Source organism: Entelurus aequoreus, linkage group LG07 (genome assembly GCF_033978785.1).
Source record: "Entelurus aequoreus isolate RoL-2023_Sb linkage group LG07, RoL_Eaeq_v1.1, whole genome shotgun sequence".
Taxonomy (NCBI): domain Eukaryota; kingdom Metazoa; phylum Chordata; class Actinopteri; order Syngnathiformes; family Syngnathidae; genus Entelurus; species Entelurus aequoreus.
This window is the reverse complement of record NC_084737.1, coordinates 54732551-54750564: the sequence shown is the minus strand read 5'-3', so window position 1 is coordinate 54750564 and position 18014 is coordinate 54732551. Positions and strand designations below refer to the sequence as shown.

The following is an 18014-nucleotide window of genomic DNA, read 5'->3' as shown; positions in this document are numbered from 1 at the left end:
GAAGAGTGGTAAAAAATTCAACCAGAAGCTTGTGGATGGCTACCAAAAGCGCCTTATTGCAGTGAAACTTGCCAAGGGACATGTAACCAAATATTAACATTGCTGTATGTATACTTTTGACCCAGCAGATTTGGTCACATTTTCAGTAGACCCATAATAAATTCATAAAAGAACCAAACTTCATGAATGTTTCTTGTGACAAACAAGTATGTGCTCCAATCTCTCTATCACAAAAAAATAAGAGTTGTAGAAATTATTATAAGACAGCCATGACAATTATGTTTTTTACACGTGTATGTAAACTTTTGATCGCGACTGTATATGACACAGCTGCTTTTTAATTAAATGCAAATTGAATATCTACAATAAATGAAGAGCATAATTCATCAAATAAATTAAGGGTATCCATTCAGACATAGATACGTTTATTCTTTTTTTCTTTTTTTTTTAACATCACATATTTGCACGCTCAGGGGAGGAGAGAGAGCTCCGTTAGAGAGAAAGAGAGAGAGGGCGGTAAAGAGACAGAGAGATAGAGAGAGAGAGAGAAACAATAGCTTTGCTCCAATAAATTCCATCCCCTTCGTCTCTGAAGTCATTCTTCATCTGCCGGTATCGTTTGGATATTTTCTCACAAGTGAGACTGAGCTCTGAAGGAAGTGGATTATCTGCCCATCCTTTGTTTCCACCATCTTCTTATTCCGCGAGTAGAAGAGTCGCGGCGGTCCTCCATTGTCTCTTTACCGCACATGTGGAGGAGCTCCTCATCCCCATCATCAGCATCTTCTCCATCCTCTCTCCACAAACACCTGCATGTTTTGCAGGAAAGTTCCCTTGGTCGGTCGTTGCTGAAGTTGCGTGCTTGACTGCAACATTCAGCCGCAACATGACTTCGAGTAGAGCCTAAAGACTTTTTCTTAAACAAGGTGAGTCTCAAAGTATAGTCCACTATTTAGCACTTCTTTCTAAAAATAAATAATCTCGCACAAAATGTGATCAAACTGAAATAATAGTTATTTGCTACCTGCAATGTTATTTTTTCATAATTTATTGAGTTCAAAAATATTTGAATGTTGATTTTTTTTTTTTTTAATTTACATACATTTACTTCAGATATGACTTTAAAATTGTTTAATTGCAATGAAACAAAAATATGAAAAGGGTTCCTAAATGTTTTGTGTGTAGGAACTTTAGTCCAAAGAGAGAATTTTTCAAGATGATGCTCAGTCCGGACCAGGCCGAGGCGGACCTCTCGTGGACTCAGTCCGACCCGGAGACGCTGCTGAGCGGCCTGAAGTCTGCGGGCTGCTCGTCGGAGGAACCGGCGGAGGAGGGCGAGGAGCGGGCCAACAAGTGTCGGTCCGATCAGCCTCTGAGCCGCGAGGAGAAGCGCGGCGGCGGCGGGCGACGGCCAAGTACCGCTCGGCCCACGCCACCAGGGAACGGATCCGAGTGGAGGCGTTCAACGTGGCGTTCGCGGAGCTCCGCAAACTGCTGCCCACTTTGCCCCCCGACAAGAAACTGTCCAAGATCGAGATTCTCAGACTGGCTATCTGCTACATCTCCTACCTGAACCACGTCCTGGACGTCTAGACCTGATCCAACATATCCTATACCTGACCAAGTCCAGGAGGTCTAGACCTGGTCTAAGAATCACGTCCTGGAGGTCTAGACCTGGTCCGTGTGGCCTTTACATGCTCATCAGCAGTATTTGTACTACGTCCTTTACTTTGGACGCATCACCCAACGCGGACCAGGTATCCCCACCAAAACCAGCAGGTATGCACAGGGGTCCAAAGTGTGGCCGGGGGGCCATTTGTGGACTGTGTTTTTTTGTTTTTTTTCCCCCCATTTATTGTCCCTTCACAAATTATAAACATTCTAATGACAAAGAAGAAGAATTTCGGTAATGTTACATAAAACAATTTAATTCTACAAACCATTTGCTTAGTCAGCTGTAACATAAAGTTATATACGTTTTTTGTATTTTTATTATATTTTTTGCAAGCTTGGACACACCACTTATGGTGGGTAGAGACGTACAACTGTCTCACTGACAAAGTGTCAAAAAAAATAATAGATATATACACTTTTCATTTTCTGGACTTTTCACAATAAAAGTGTCTTGCTGGTGGACAGCTACAAGGAGATCCCTAAAGTCTGGACACTTGCACATATCATACCACATTTGTTTAATTTCGTATACAAATACATACATCACCTGATTCTTAATTCCACCTATTGATTTATTTATTTTTTTACCATATTTGTATTTATATTATTATATATAGCCTATATGTTTTATTAAATGATTTAATTTTAATGTACTATTTATTTTTGTATTATTCATGAGTGAAATACAACTTGTTATAATGCACATACTGTATATTCTATTTGTCCAGACTTGAGGCCAGCTTGTAGATGAGAGCGTTTGGAATAAAAAAAAAATAAAATAAAAAAAAAGGGTAATAAAGATAGCTGCTTTAGATTTTTAGTTTAGGAAGGATAAAAAAAAATCAAAAGAAATGCGTAAGTGCCACTTAAATAATGTGTGACCTTGCTAGTTATTTATTTAATTGTGTTGATATTTAAGAGTCATTTGTTTATGTTTGTATCAGTGTGTGTTTTGCGTTTAGACTGTGAAGTTGTGGTGTGTTTTTTTTCGCACTCTTGAAAAATGGCACTTTGTGTTACTTTATTTATTTATGCTGCGTTTGATGTGTGTATCAACTCTTATGACCTTTATTTGATGTCTATTGTGTATCAATAGCAACGACAAGCACTTGAAGACGGAGCAGTGGCTCTAAAATTTTTATTTATTTCCACTCATAAATGTCATTTTGCAATTCTGAAAATAACATATTGTTTTTTGCTGGGACCAAATCATTTGGAAAAATGACTTGTGTTGAATATTTTTGGTGTATTTGCTTTGGCTTTATGCTTTTTCTTTTTTGGAAATTGATGATGTGTTCTTCTCGTGACATATCTTGTATCCAAAGATCTGTTTGTCTCTTCAGGGTTGTGTAGACCACTTGTTGCTTTATGCACATCTTTTTCTAGTAGAGATATTATTGCTTTCTAAACAACACTTTTCATATTTTCAATTAAAATGAACATATTGGAAAACACTGTTTGTATTGTCTTTTAAACATTCTGTAATATTTAGTACTTATGAGGGCTGAAAATTGGAGTTAAAGGTGACAAAGCGCATTAGTAAAATCAATGTTGTGTCAGTTTTTTTCATGACTTATACCTTATTGTTATTTTTGTCATGTTTTATTGCATTTTTACAATGTGTCAAATATGCTCATTTCTGCGCCCCCAATGAGAAATATTGCAAAATGATGGTGAGGTCGCATCTTGCTATGGAGCAAAATGGGAGGGACTAACTTGAGTGGTTGCAATTTACTATAGAAGGAGAGAAGAAGAGCAAGGTAAATATTGTGATTGGGTTAAAAAAAAATGTATCAGGAACCGATTACCGTATTTTCGGACTATAAGTCGCAGTTTTTTTCATAGTTTGGCCGGGCTCCAGTGCGACTTATATATGTTTTTTTCCTTCTTTATTATACATTTTCGGCAGGTGCGACTTATACTCGGTGCGACTTATACTCCGAAAAATACGGTACACAGTATACTTAGATTATTAGATACATATTGAACTGTCTTACCTTTACTCTTTTTAGTGCATTTGTTTTTTGTTTTTTTGCAATTCTACTATTAGAATTAATTTAAAAAAATGAGTTATGGGCAGAAGAGGATCCCCAGGCTGCACTTTTCATACTCCAGGTTTACGTGGTTCAACGATGGAAAACAAACAGTCCGAGCGGTGTCAGCGCTCATGTTGGCATGTTGACTGGTATAGAAAGTCCTGTGAATTCACCAACAAGCACGTGGAAGCATGTCAGATGATGCATGCTGCTCGCACACACACACACACACACACACACACACACACACACACACACGCGCACACACACACACACACACACACACACACACACACACGCACGCACGCACACGTACACACACACACTCAAATATGCATAGGTTGACCTTATACTCACTATTGTCACATAAAGTCTCACAGTTTTGACATATAACAATATTTATAGAGAATACAATGGTAATGCGGTTCTGATTAGATATATTTATGTCTGTCAAATGATTCATTTTTTGTATCAAATTAATCACATTTTGGATTTTGGATTCATCATGATTAATCACAGGTGATTACTTGCTTGCATAATTCAAATGTGCTTGATAAAAGACCCCAATATTTGTACACAAATGGGACTGTATTGTCGTAATGTCGTCCAGGAAAATTTTTAAACGTTTAACTTGAATGCATTTCATTTATTTGCACAAAACCTGTTGACAGTTTTATCTTAAGTTATTTCAGGCTTTATTTGGAGAGAAATTTGCCAGGGAGCACACCAGTCAGAGTCTCCTCACTAATTTTTGCACTGACGTACGGTTTACGATTAAAATAAAAAGCATGATTAATCTAAGGGTGTTCATGATTAATGCAATCTTTTTGTGATAAATCACATTAGTTAACTCATTCATTTTGACAGCCCTGATAAATGTGTAATTATTAGCTTTTTTGTAATTGAATAATTATTTTTCACATATTTTTAATTTTTATAATGTATTATATTTACTGTATTATACTGTATATACAATAATGTCTTTATATGTTTAAAATTATTTTATTGGAATTATTTTTTAAATAGCTTTTTCACATGTAATTAATTATATAATTAACTAGTTATTAAATGAAACGTATTTGCACATACAATGTCAACTTACCAGCCCAAAATATTCTTATCTCAAATCATCATCGGCCATTGAGATACATTTAAATTAATGTCATCGCTGATCTCCCTCCAAAACATCACAGTTGTTACATCTAACATGCTTTTTAAAACAAAAATACACTTTCAGATAATAAATATTGTTAGAAAACAATAGAATGTCCTACAAACAACTGAAGTAATGTAATAATAATGTACATCATTTATCTTGGTGAGCAGACTGCTGCGATGTCTCCTTCTGGCTGTGTCTAGTAATTGTTTTTGTTGTTTATGTTGCACACGGACGTTTTGAGGCAGAATGAACTGAAACACTTCAGACACACCATCAGCAGCTTTTCCATATTTTCATGGATACATGTCCACCATTTAGATGTTGTTTTGATTCCGTTGAATCCAGCTGCTTTGTCAAAAGAAGCTACCAGTTGCTATACCTGTTTAAACAACAGTGATGAAAAGGAAAATGTAGTGTACTATTTGTTGTGAACTCGCATGGCCCCAAGATGCAGGAGACAGGTGGATGACATGCAGGTAAGATACAGTAAGTATTTGGTCATTCTCAACACAGGATCAGCAGCACACAGCATGCAGCTAACAGTCAGTAACAAAGAAACAAAACAAACCTCGAGCCCTGACTGGAGGCGAGGCAGGCATAAATAGAAGCCAGCTGATTGGCAAACACGACCGGGTGTGGCAAGGCTGCCAATCAGCGACAGATGAGGGGAAAAGTGCTCAAAGAGACAGACAGGACATGGAACCAAAATAGCAGTGCTGACCAGGACATAAACACAAACTAAGGAAACAACAGAACATGGGACACCAGAGATGACAGATCGTCACACTGAAGAAAGAAGAAATAATTACTTGTAGTGCGAGTCTACGGTAAGTCTATACAATGTCTACACAATGTAGTTAATTTTGATTTTAATTTCTTTGAGAAAACTATAGTGAAGATGTGCATGAGTCTGCATGCTCGGTAGCATTGGGTTGCAGCTTGATTAGTCAGTCCTCGTATCAGCTGGCGTCTGCACAAGTGGCTCAGTTCTCAAGGATCTTGTAACCACCAAGTGAAGTCATGCACACGGCAAACATGATCAACTTAACTGTGTGCAACCTTTGAAAAAGACCCACTCTCAATATGTACTTCCTGACCATGGTTGGTCAGGTTTTTTATGGTTGTTTTCGTTGTTTGGTAGGTGTCGTCCGCCGTTTCTTCTCGGCACTCTCCTTCCCACTTTCTTTCTCTGTTCAGTGGTTGGAGGGCAGGATTGTGTTGCACTCTGGCTGTGGGCTGTGACAATTACTACTGGCGGCGGGGAGGCTTGTAACTCTAATTTAGGCTCGCAACCTAAAGCATAACGAAAAGCCAAGAGACAGCCTGCATCCCAAAATACTCGTAAGTTGAGGTACCTCTCTGTATGTTTATTATATTTGTTTTATATATATAGTTGTTCACCTCTAAATCTTATAATACACATATTGGACCACTCAAAATGCATTTTGGCCCCTCTCTGGCAATTTTAATACATTTTTGTACAAGGTGGTAGATGTAGTTAAGATGATTAATTCAAATAACAGGACTGGAAATAACATGAGTGAGTCTATAGCAGGAGTGTCAAAGTAAAGGCCGCGACCCCAAAAGGGACAAGCGGTAGAAAATAGATGGATGGATGGATGATATTTGATTAGTATTAGAACCGGCCCGCAAGCCACAGCCGCCTGCTGCTGTTTTGCACACACCAATACTCCATCAGTGTTGATGCTAGGAATTTTCAAAATGGGGTCCCAGGAACCCCATCAAGTCATAAAAATGGGGTCCCACAGTAAACTTTTGGGGTCCCACTTCTTTGTAACCGTTTTGAAAACAAATAATAAATGTATTCATTATCCTGTTATATCTCACATTCTATATTGTGTTTTGAAAAAGGTTGTCATAACTGTTACTTAATTCATTAAAAAAATAATACAAAAGAAATCAGATATTTATGCATATGTCAATTTATTTAGTTAAAAAAATTAATTCACTTTCTTCTTTCCTTCAACTTTACCGCTGCCGGTATTATTTCTATATTTTTATTGTAACAGAATGTGTTTTATTTTGGCCAAAGTAAGACAAAGAAAACAATCAGAAGTTGTCTTTATTTTTTAGTTTTAATGCCATGATTTTAATAGTCCGGCCCGCGTGTGCACAGATTTTCCTCCATGCGGCCCCTGAGCTAAAATGAGTTTGACACCCCTGGACTACAGCATCGAATAGGCAAATACATGAAATTTAGCCACATGGCATCTATGTAAATATCAAGTTGACATTAATTAAGCACATTACAGTGTTTCTACAAAATACAAAATACAAAATACTTATATATTATATAGTAGTTTAAATATAATTTAAGATTAACAGAAAAATTCAAGCATGAATTTACTTTTGTTTGTTCTTCACATGGCCTTCAGAGGATGTGAATGATGCAATTTCCTGTGGACCATGTGACTTGTGGAATATTCCACATTTGTTCAGAGGGAGTAATGTGTTAGGGCAGGGGTAGGGAACCTATGGTTCTAGAGCCAGATGGGGCACTTTTGATGACTGCATCTGGCTCTCAGATAAATCTTAGCTGACATTGCTTAACACGATAAGTAATTAATAATTCCGCTGGTAATCACAGTGTTAAAAATAACTTTCAAATTATAACCATTCTCATACATTTTAATCCATCCATCTGTTTTCTATCGCACCTGTTCAAGAAGTCGAATTAATGGTAAGAAGTATTTTATTTATTATTGGTTAGCTTCAGAATAACAATGTTATTAAAAAGAATAAGAGACTTATTATACTCTAAAAATGTTGGTCTTACTTAAAAATGCACGCAATTAATTGTTTTCAGTGTTAAAAAATATTATAGGGCTCTCACAGAAATACATTTTAAAATATTTGGCTTTCATGGCTCTCTCAGCCAAAAAGGTTCCCGACCCCTGTATTAGGGTAACAGGGCTGAGTTAAAATCCCACGGACAAGCCTAAGGTGTAAATAATTGTTGAAATTTTTAAATAATTAAAATTTTAAAGAAAATCAACTTAATATAATTAAAATAATGAGTAACACTAATATGTAAACAGTATAACATTTTTGAAGGTTTATATACGGTAATTAAATTACATGGTAAAGTAAAATTTTCTGCGAATGCTATTCGGAAGCAGCGAATGCTATCCTCACTGTATTTAGGTAGTTTAAATGAATATATTACATTATATTGATTACTTTAAATATAAAATCAGGTCATGATGCAGATCACTTTGCTTCCCAAAAAATATTACAGTTAATTGTATCATACGTTTCTTAATTGTATTTCCTCGGGATGCAAATGGCACCGAATTGATGGAATGGTCTTAATATTTTACACTCAGACTTTCGGAACACCCTTTAGATTGATGTCAGTTTAGATGACATGGATGACGTCACACTCACACTCTTGCATGTGTTGGAAAGGCGACGCGTGCTGCACATTCACACGCTTGTGCACACGTTTGGCCTGTACTCAGCCGCAATATAGAAGACTATATACACACGCGCACATGCACGCGCACATGCACGCACACACTCTCTGAGTGGTCATCAGCTTAAGGCAGTAGTAGCTCATCCATGTGTGCTGCTGGCTGAAAGGGTCTGTCCCTCCCCAGAGAGGGGGCAGGTGTTACTCCAGACGAGCCAAGACAACCAAATTACTGGCCGTCTGGCACCTCCCGTGGGAAAGCGGGCGAGCGGAGGGAAGGGAGACGTGGAAATTTATGAGCCAGCTCGCCACCGACATGGAATATGGTCAAATGCTTCGCCTAAAAAAAGTACAAATATTTAGAAACATTTGGGAGACAAACCATCGAAAACTCAGCTTGTACAAGAGTACTTTCACGTACACCATCTTTACATCCTCATCACACATCAGGGGTCCAAACATTTTAAACGCAGGGACACATTGATAAGTGTTGTACGATGAAGCCGATGTTGTGTCTTAGGCCATGTCTACACTAAGCCGGATAACCCCTTAAACGAATAATTATTTAGCCTAAGCCCCATTTCAGCCACACTAAACTATTGTTTAAGGTCCACCTCCTTGGATACTTTTTTACACGGGTAAGTGGGCCGTGTATTTCTTGAATCTCCGGCTCTTAGCTTCGTATGGACTCATTGATCGTTTACAAACTGAGTTCAGAGAGGAAGTGAAGTCAGAAAGACAGCGCCCCACACAGGAAGTGACGTCAGAAAGAACGCGCCTTAGCCAGCTTCATAATGAAGCGGTTTCGTAACTCGGAGCTAACCACTGGAAATATGGAGGCGAGTCATCCGGACATGCCCGTGTTTCTCCTTCCTCTACATGTACAGACGCTTGTGGAAATCACACATGAATACCTTAAGAGAAAGCGATTGCAGCTATTTGGGATACAACACTTCTCAGACGGCAAGATAACTTTCGAAAGTCGAGGTCAGCTGTGATTCTACTTACCGAAAAACTTTGTCCATTTGTCGAAGGAGAGACAACGAGAATGTGGGCTCCCGTGCATGTGATAAAAAAGGTAGCGTGTGCTTTTTATTACCTGGCCATCGAGGGAAGACTACGGAAAACGGTGAATGCATTTGGACTGGCAAAGCAGACTGTATCAGTTATTGTCTGCCATGTATGTCGCGGACTCAACGTCTAGGTCCAGAGTATATAAAGTCACCAAAAAGGAATGGACAATGAAGGTGAAGGCAAAAGAGTGAGGAGTGTCCTGACCAGATTATCTAGATCCCTAGATTGATTGTTGTCAAATGTTCTTTGTCATATTGTGTACTTTCTTGTCTAATAAATATTTGATTAATTTATGATGTCTCAGGCGTGATTCACTACAATAGGGCCCCACAGCACACTGGATTCCAGTTAATTGAAATACCACAACACTGGATATTGTTCAGATAAGTTACATTTAAGAACTTGCACACAAAGCAACACTGGATGGGACTATGACGTGCGCATTTTCCGCGCATGCGTACTAGCTCGCGTTGCACCGGCGGGGGCAGGGGGTCTTAAACGGTGGCATTGTTGTGTGTGGACATGGATAATGTTAGGTGGGATTTACCCTGGATAAACGGGTAAACGGGGCCTTAGTTGGTGTACTTGCATATACTTACACTTATATCTGTGTTGGCCCTGCGATGAGGTGGCGACTTGTCCAGGGTGTAAACCCCCCCCCCCCCCCACACACACACACACACACACCACCACCACCACCACCACCACCACCAACCTCGAAAGGGACAAGCTGTAAAAAATGGATTGGTGGATACTCTAATCTTTTGGGTACGTAAATACGTTCACACTGAGAAGCATGGCAAATTGCAGTACACTGACAGTACATGGATCAAAACTAGAGATGTCCGATAATATCGGCCTGCTGATATTAATCGGCCGATAAATGCTTTAAAATGCAATATCGGAAATTTTCGGTATCAATTTTTTCATTAGCAGTATCATTTTTTTATTTATTTTTTTATTTTTATTAAATCAACATAAAAAACACAAGATACACTTACAATTAGTACACCAACCCAAAAAACCTCCCTCCCCCATTTACACTCATTCACACAAAAGGGTTGTTTCATTCTGTTATTAATATTCTGGTTCCTACATTATGTATCAATACAGTCTGCAAGGGATACAGTCCGTAAGCACACATGATTGTGTGTGCTGCTGGTCCACTAATAGTACTAACCTTTAACAGTTAATTTTACTCATTTGCATTAATTACTAGTTTCTATGTAACTGTTTTTATATTGTTTTACTTTCTTTTTTATTCAAGAAAATGTTTTTACTTTATTTATCTTATTTTATTGTATTAATTTTTTTAAAAAGGACCTTATCTTCACCATACCTGGTTGTCCAAATTAGGCATAATAATGTGTTAATTCCACGACTGTATATATAGCGGTATCGGTTGATATCGGTATCGGTTGATATCGGTATCGGTAATTAAGAGTTGGACAATATCGGAATATCGGATATCGGCAAAAAGCCATTATCGGACATCCCTAATCAAAACGCTCAAAATAACAAAATCTATTGAGGGTGGTAAGTATAGATCACTGTCCGGGGGGCTCATCAAGGGACTGTAACACCATGAAATTGATTCTGACACATGGAGCACATTGTGCTTGATATCACAGCTATATACACAATTGTGCTAACTGTGTACAAACAAAACATGAAATGTGGGCTAATACTTTACAGATTATTTGGTTGTCAATTTGTCGTTACTCGTACGGACTGTTGTCCCATCGCATTGTATTGTAGGTGAGGAGCAAAGTATTTTCTCTGCATTAGCTCCCACAATGACAATGTAGCTATAATTTGTTTAATATGCAAGTCATGTTATGTAAATTTAGCGTTGTTGGAGGTTTTTAGTTGATTTGTTTAGAGGGCTTTGTAGCCGGAATAGATGACTCCCCATTACCTGTATTGTCAGCCGCCTCTTAACAGAAGTTTTTCACTATTTAAAACGCAGACAAAAGAGAAAGACGTGTGTTCTTGTCTACATAAGAATTGTGAATGATAGGCACAATTAAATTGAACTATTGTATAAAGGACAAGTGGAGAACATGTTTTAGATATTTTATGGGATGTTACAAATGTTGTTGATATTTCTCATTCAAGTGATTGCAATTCACCTTTAAAAAAGGAGAGAAGAAGAAGGTAACTTTACAATGACAGTAAAGCATTTGGGACAGTACTACACGACATTACCACACTAAGCACTGGTAAGTATACCGTGTGCACGGTATACTTACTGAAGGGTACTGATGGAAGGATTCCATTTGAGACACAGCCATTGAGTGTGAAGAGTCTGTGGTACAGATGGACTTGTGTTCAAGTGTCTATTGAAAGTACACGTCCATCTGTGTACGTCCATTAAAGCGCTACAAGAACATGTGTTGTACTCTTCATCTAAGAAACTGCTTGCATATGCTAGACAAACACACACAATACACACTCACACGATCTCACTACATGCTCAACACGCTCAACAGTCTGTTTAACTGTGTGTGAGTGTGTGTGTGTGTGTGTGTGTGTGTGTGTGTGTGTGTGTGTGTGTGTGTGTGTGTGTGTGTGTGTGTGTGTGTGTGTGTGTGTGTGTGTGTGTGTGTGTGTGTGTGTGTGTGTGTGTGCCACATTGCACGCGCACACACACACACGCACACACACACACACACACACACACACTGCAGAGTGGGCTTACGTAACAGTGGAAGAAGAGGAGTTACCTATCCTGTGTCTCAAATGGAATACTCACATCAGTACACTTCAATAAGTATACTGTGCGTACTGAGTTTCTGAGTGTGTGAATGTTGTCCCACGTCCATTCCTCTCATACTATCACATTATTTGCCTTTGTCTTCTTTTCTCCTTTTTAAAGAGGTCATATTATGATTTTAATCTACATTAAACTTGCTTGTGGTCTATATAGACCAGGGGTCACCAACGCGGTGCCCGCGGGCACCAGGTCGCCCGTAAGGACCAGATGAGTCGCCCGCGGGCCTGTTCTTAAAAAAATAAAAAAAATAAATAAAATTTTAAAAAAAAAAAAAAAAATTTTTTTTTTTTTTTTTAAATTAAATCTACATAGAAAAAACACAAGATACACTTTCAATCAGTGCATCAACCCAAACAACCTCCCCCATGCACACTCATCCACACCCACTCACACAAAAGGGGTTATTTCTTTCTGCTACCAATATTCTGGTTCCCACAACATAGACAACACATCTGCAAGGGACACAGTCCCTGAAGCACACATGATTGTATAGGCTGCTATATATATATATATATATATATATATATATAAATATGCTACTATTTTTTATGTAATTATTTTTATATTGTTTTACTTTCTTTTTTATCCAAGAAATGTTTTTTATTTATTTATCTTATTTTATTTTATTTTTTAAAAAAGGGCCTTATCTTCAACAGACCAGGTTGTCAATGAAATTAGATTTGTTTAAAGGGTTTTTTAAACCAGGCCCAGTCCAGATAATGTCCAAGTCGGACTCAGCAACACACACCTTCATTCATGTACACAGAAAAAAATTAGGGAACACAACAGATTGCATATAATTTATAAACACAATTACATTTTCAAAATAAGCATTTATGTACAGTCCAGATTATGTCCAGGTCACTCAAATTAGGGAACACAACAACAGATATCATATAATTTATAAACATAATTATACTTTCAAAATAAGCCTTTGAGGACTTCTCATCTTTTTTTTAATGTTTTTTGGCATCATTATCGTTTTCAACCATGTAACTTTCTAAAGTTAGAAAATACTGAATAAATGTTTTAAAGAAAGTAATACTAAGTGAATATCTGTTTTTGGCCTTAAAAATAAACATTTTACAGAGTACTATAATTAAATTGACTAAATCATGATTGTCAATGAACTCTCCTAAAATAACAGAAACCACATTAAGCTTCATAAACAAACTAATCCTTAAAAACATTTTTTCAACTTCCACCCAAAACAAAGACACAATATGACAATACCAAAACAAATGCAGGGTGGATTCAGGCTCCTGACAACAAAATCGGCAATCATCTGACTCTGTCATATTCCATAATTTTAACATTTTCCCTGTGGGTAAGAAGTTATAAATAATTTTAATTTGAAAACAACGATTTTGCACATCGATAGTGGTTTTATAGATTAGTTTGAATATGGCATCCCCTGGCAACGGGCAGTCAAAAAAGTCCTCCCATTTTCCATTTGTGTTGTATGAGGCAGCCTTCAAAGATTTCTTTATTAAATAAAAATTATATATTTTTCCATTTATTTTAGTTCCTTTTTGCCAACTAGAATTTCTTATTAGAGGTTTACAAACTAATAATTTAGTAGTTCCATAATTAATTATTTGTTTCCATCTTTTCCCAATTACTCCAGTTAGTTGATAAAATGAAAAGCTTGAGCAAGCATCACCATACATAGCTCTAAATTCATCATACTTCATAATTTTACCATTCTCATTGATAATATCATTGACAAAAATGATTCCTCTTTCAAACATATTTTTCCAAAAGAAAGGCTTTCCATCTATTACAATATTAGAGTTAATCCATATTAACTGCTGCAAAATATTGTCTCTTTTCTCTGGCACATAAAATTGAAAACACCACTATGAGTGGATTGTTTCCTTTATGAACCCCGCCATGTTTCCCAGCAGACTCTCTGGGAGGGGATCACTTTTAAAAAAGGATACAATTTCTTTTGATATAGTACATGTTTTTTGTCCAACAGGACATTTGTGTACCACTCAATGTTTAAATACATCTTTGGAACAATTGATGCTTTTAAAGACAGACACATAGCTTCAAGGTTGAGAAGTTTCAGGCCCCCATATACATACTCTTTGTACAAAACCTTTCAAACACAGAACACGCCTCACTGATGCACATCTGCAAGACTCACTCAGAGTTGCAGTGTCAAGTTACACACCAGAGTACAACACACTAGTTAACAGCATGCAATGCCAGGCTTCCCACTAACTGACAAAGAAACAGATAACAGATTTGGTGTCCAGTTCAAAGTGTGACATGATTTAAAAATTGGAGAGTTTACTTTTGTATTTTACATGAGTTATTATTTGTACAAACATGGTGCAAAGTAATTTGTGATTTGTTAAAAAATGTTAGTGGCTAGCTAGTTAAAATGGGATATTGTGATTTCACAAGACTGTCTTAGAAATGATCATTTGAAAATGTTCAATTTGAAAAATGTGCACTTAGAGAAAATATAAAAATAAAGTGTTGCATATTGATATTTATCTGTTTCTATATATGTTTATTGTGAGAAATCATTAAGATGATCAGTGTTTCCACAAAGATAAATATCATTAATTATTAATAATAACAGAGTTAAAGGTAAATTGAGCAAATTGGCTACTTCTGGCAATTTATTTAAGTGGTTATCAAACTGGTAGCCCTTCACATTAATCAGTACCCAAGAAGTAGCCCTTGGTTTCAAAAAGGTTGGTGACCCCTGATATAGACTATAATTGTGGTGCCTTGGACAATATTGAAAGATGACCATCTTCAACACAATGTTTGACTGTCTCTCCAAAACAAGTCATTTTGGGGGCAGTCTTCTTTTATGCAAATAAGTGAAGTGAAGTGAATTATATTTATATAGCGCTTTTCTCTAGTGACTCAAAGCGTTTTTACATAGTGAAACCCAATATCTACGTTACATTTAAACCAGTGTGGGTGGCACTGGGAGCAGGTGGGTAAAGTGTCTTGCCCAAGGACACAGCGGCAGCGACTAGGATGGCAGAAGCGGGGATCGAACCTGGAACCCTCAAGTTGCTGGCACGGCCACTCTACCAACCCGAGCTATACCGCCCTCTACGCCCCGCCCCCTCACGCTAACTGCGCTGCTTGCTGGTACCGTCAGACATGTTTGTAGTTTTTGAGCCTTCTTCCGGGGTACCAAAAAATATTATAAGTTACAATTATACACTACTTTTTATTTGAAATGGAAGATTTTAATTTCCAATCGTGAATGTACGAGCCTGAGTCTCACCCAGAGCAAGTGGAAAGCGAAGTTGAAGAAACTTCAGAACCGAGGTTTCAAATGAAAGCATCTCAAGGGTAGAAACTTTCTCTTTTAGTGTCATAAAGTTTTCTTTTGGAAATTGTTATGTACATCCCTGCAAGAATATTGCACCATACTTAGCCAGTTTATCTCTGCAATTTAACACGTAGTTTGGTTAAGCTACAATTTAGAGTTCCGTCGCTAACGTCTTGCTATTCGGACGGCTCCCTCTTTAATGAGTTTTTAAATCACGTCTTAAAACATATTTTTACTCTTTGGCTTTTAAACCAGCTTGACAGTTGTGTGATTTTAGTCTATTTTATTTTCTCTGATGTATTTTATGTATTTACTCTTTTATAGTTAAATGTTTTATATTACTGACTCTTCTAGTATGTTTGTCTTAACGTCTGTGCAGCACTTTGTGAAACTTCTATTGTTTTTTGAAAAGTGCTATATAAATAAAGTGGATTGGATTGGGTTGGAACGTATCTTTACAAATGGTCAATTTTACTGTTATTTGACTAACTCAGGGGTCGGCAACCCAAAACGTTGAAAGAGCCAAATTGGACCAAAAATACAAAAAACTAATCTGTCTGGAGCCGCAAAAAATGAAAAAACATATGTAAGTGTTATAATGAAGACAACACATGACGTAAGTGTCTATATTATCTATATTAGCCTACTATCAAAATGACTATGTGTCGCAGGCTGAAGCAAATATTCGTTGACAGAAACGTTGAAGTTTAACATTTATTCTACACATTTTTACAACATTAGAAACCATTAGTAAATCAGAGGCTACTCAGAAGGTGAGATAACTCCTGGAAATGACTAGCTTTTAATGGCCAAAGGTATAGATGTGTGTGTCCAGGTTAAAGGAAACAGCAGGCTGTCTTCTTTTAATAGATTAATTACAATCTTTTAATTATAAGCTAGGTAATGTTTGCTGTGGTCTGGAACAACATGGCACACAAACAACTATCAGAAATGCATCCAATATTACATACAGATAATGTGTCATGAGACATACAAAACTAAATTATATACAAAGAGGATAAAAGTAAAGGATATTAAATGAGCTCAAATATACCTTCAAATGATGCAATATGTACATACAACCTCTAAATAGCATGTTAGCATTGATTAGCTTGAAGTCATGCACTGACCAAATAAGTCTGATTTGCACTCCAACAAGTCAATAACATCAACAAAGCTCACCTTTGTGCATTCACGCAGAGTATAAAACTGTTGGTAGACAAAATGAGACAAAGAAGGAGTGGAAGATTTTACATGTAAACAAACTGTTGCGTCACAGTCCACACTATGGTGAGTTCAAGAATCCCCTAAATTAGTAGGACAAAACAATGTTCACAAAATACTCTCATCAGTAAAGCATACACACAAACATATTAAACAGTGGGCTTTCTAACAATTGGGAAGGTTTGTGTCATTTTTGTCCTCAAACAAAAAACTAACTAAAACAAAACAAAAAAATCCCCATTCCCCCCACCCATTTGTTTCCATTTCTAATCATTTTTTAAAAATGCTCCAGGGAGCCACTAGGGTGGCACTAAAGAGCCGCATGCAGCTCGAGAGCCACGGGTTGCTGACCCCCGGACTAACTGCTTCATTGTCTCTAACATCGCCATAAATAGTAGGAACTGATTGTGCCTGCAGAGGGGATTTTTGCAACTTGTTAAAAGTTACTATTTCAAACCAAAAAATAAAACACCGCTGGCTAGCTTATGGTACAATTAGTGTTTAAGACCATATATATTTAAATTGTCAACATTTTTCATAATTACTTGCTATATTGAATAAAAATTGCTCGTCAGTCCAAAGACTTTGTCTGGCGTTCAGGTTTGTCGCGTCCACATGTTCACGCATGGAGCATGTGCACTCACACAAAAGCAGACCAAGAGAAGCAACTAACAATTTGTAGGCATGTTGTTGTTGTGTACATTCAATAATAGGTAACGTTAGTAGCTAAATTGTGCTAAAATACTCTCATTAGCTGATCGCACACCAAGTCTGAGTGTGTGTGTTGCGTACGGGCATAGTTTACGTCATTACGTGTTAAAAGCTGGAAGCGGTAGGGTTTAATGCTTAAAACACATTGTAAAGTCCACATAAAGGTTGCAAACAGCCCCTTTAAATGTATTTTTTTGGAAAATCCTTCTGTATATTGTTGGAGGTTGGTAGTACCTTGTCTTCAAAGTGCTCTGCAAGCACAAAAAGATATCCCCACTGTTGTACTGAAGGCACATTGCTACCAAACAAAAGTTAAGTAGGCCCTTACTACCTCTTCAGATGAGGCAGGAGGTCGGTGTAGTGACCTGTGCTGGTTAATACAACTAATAACAGAGCATTTTAGCCTATTGGATCGCACCTTGGACACATTTTTGTTAGAAGTACAAAGACCTATGTAAAATAATACAAACAATGGTACCTCAACTTACAGGTACATTGAGATACAAGCTTCAGTTATGGTAAATGGTAAATGGGTTATACTTGTATAGCGCTTTTCTACCTTCAAGGTAGAAAAGTTTTGACATTATTTCCACATTCACCCATTCAGACACACATTC

General features: G+C 37.3%; 1 protein-coding gene across 1 annotated transcript; it reads left to right on the top strand.

Annotated features, from left to right (window-relative positions):
* The first annotated feature begins 1178 nt into the window (after nucleotides 1-1178).
* Nucleotides 1179-3081, top strand: nhlh2 (nescient helix loop helix 2). The gene is given in 2 exon segments (XM_062052150.1): nucleotides 1179-1388; nucleotides 1391-3081. Coding segments are annotated over 2 exon segments (375 nt in total). The 5' UTR covers nucleotides 1179-1216; the 3' UTR covers nucleotides 1594-3081.
* The last annotated feature ends 14933 nt before the right edge of the window (nucleotides 3082-18014 follow it).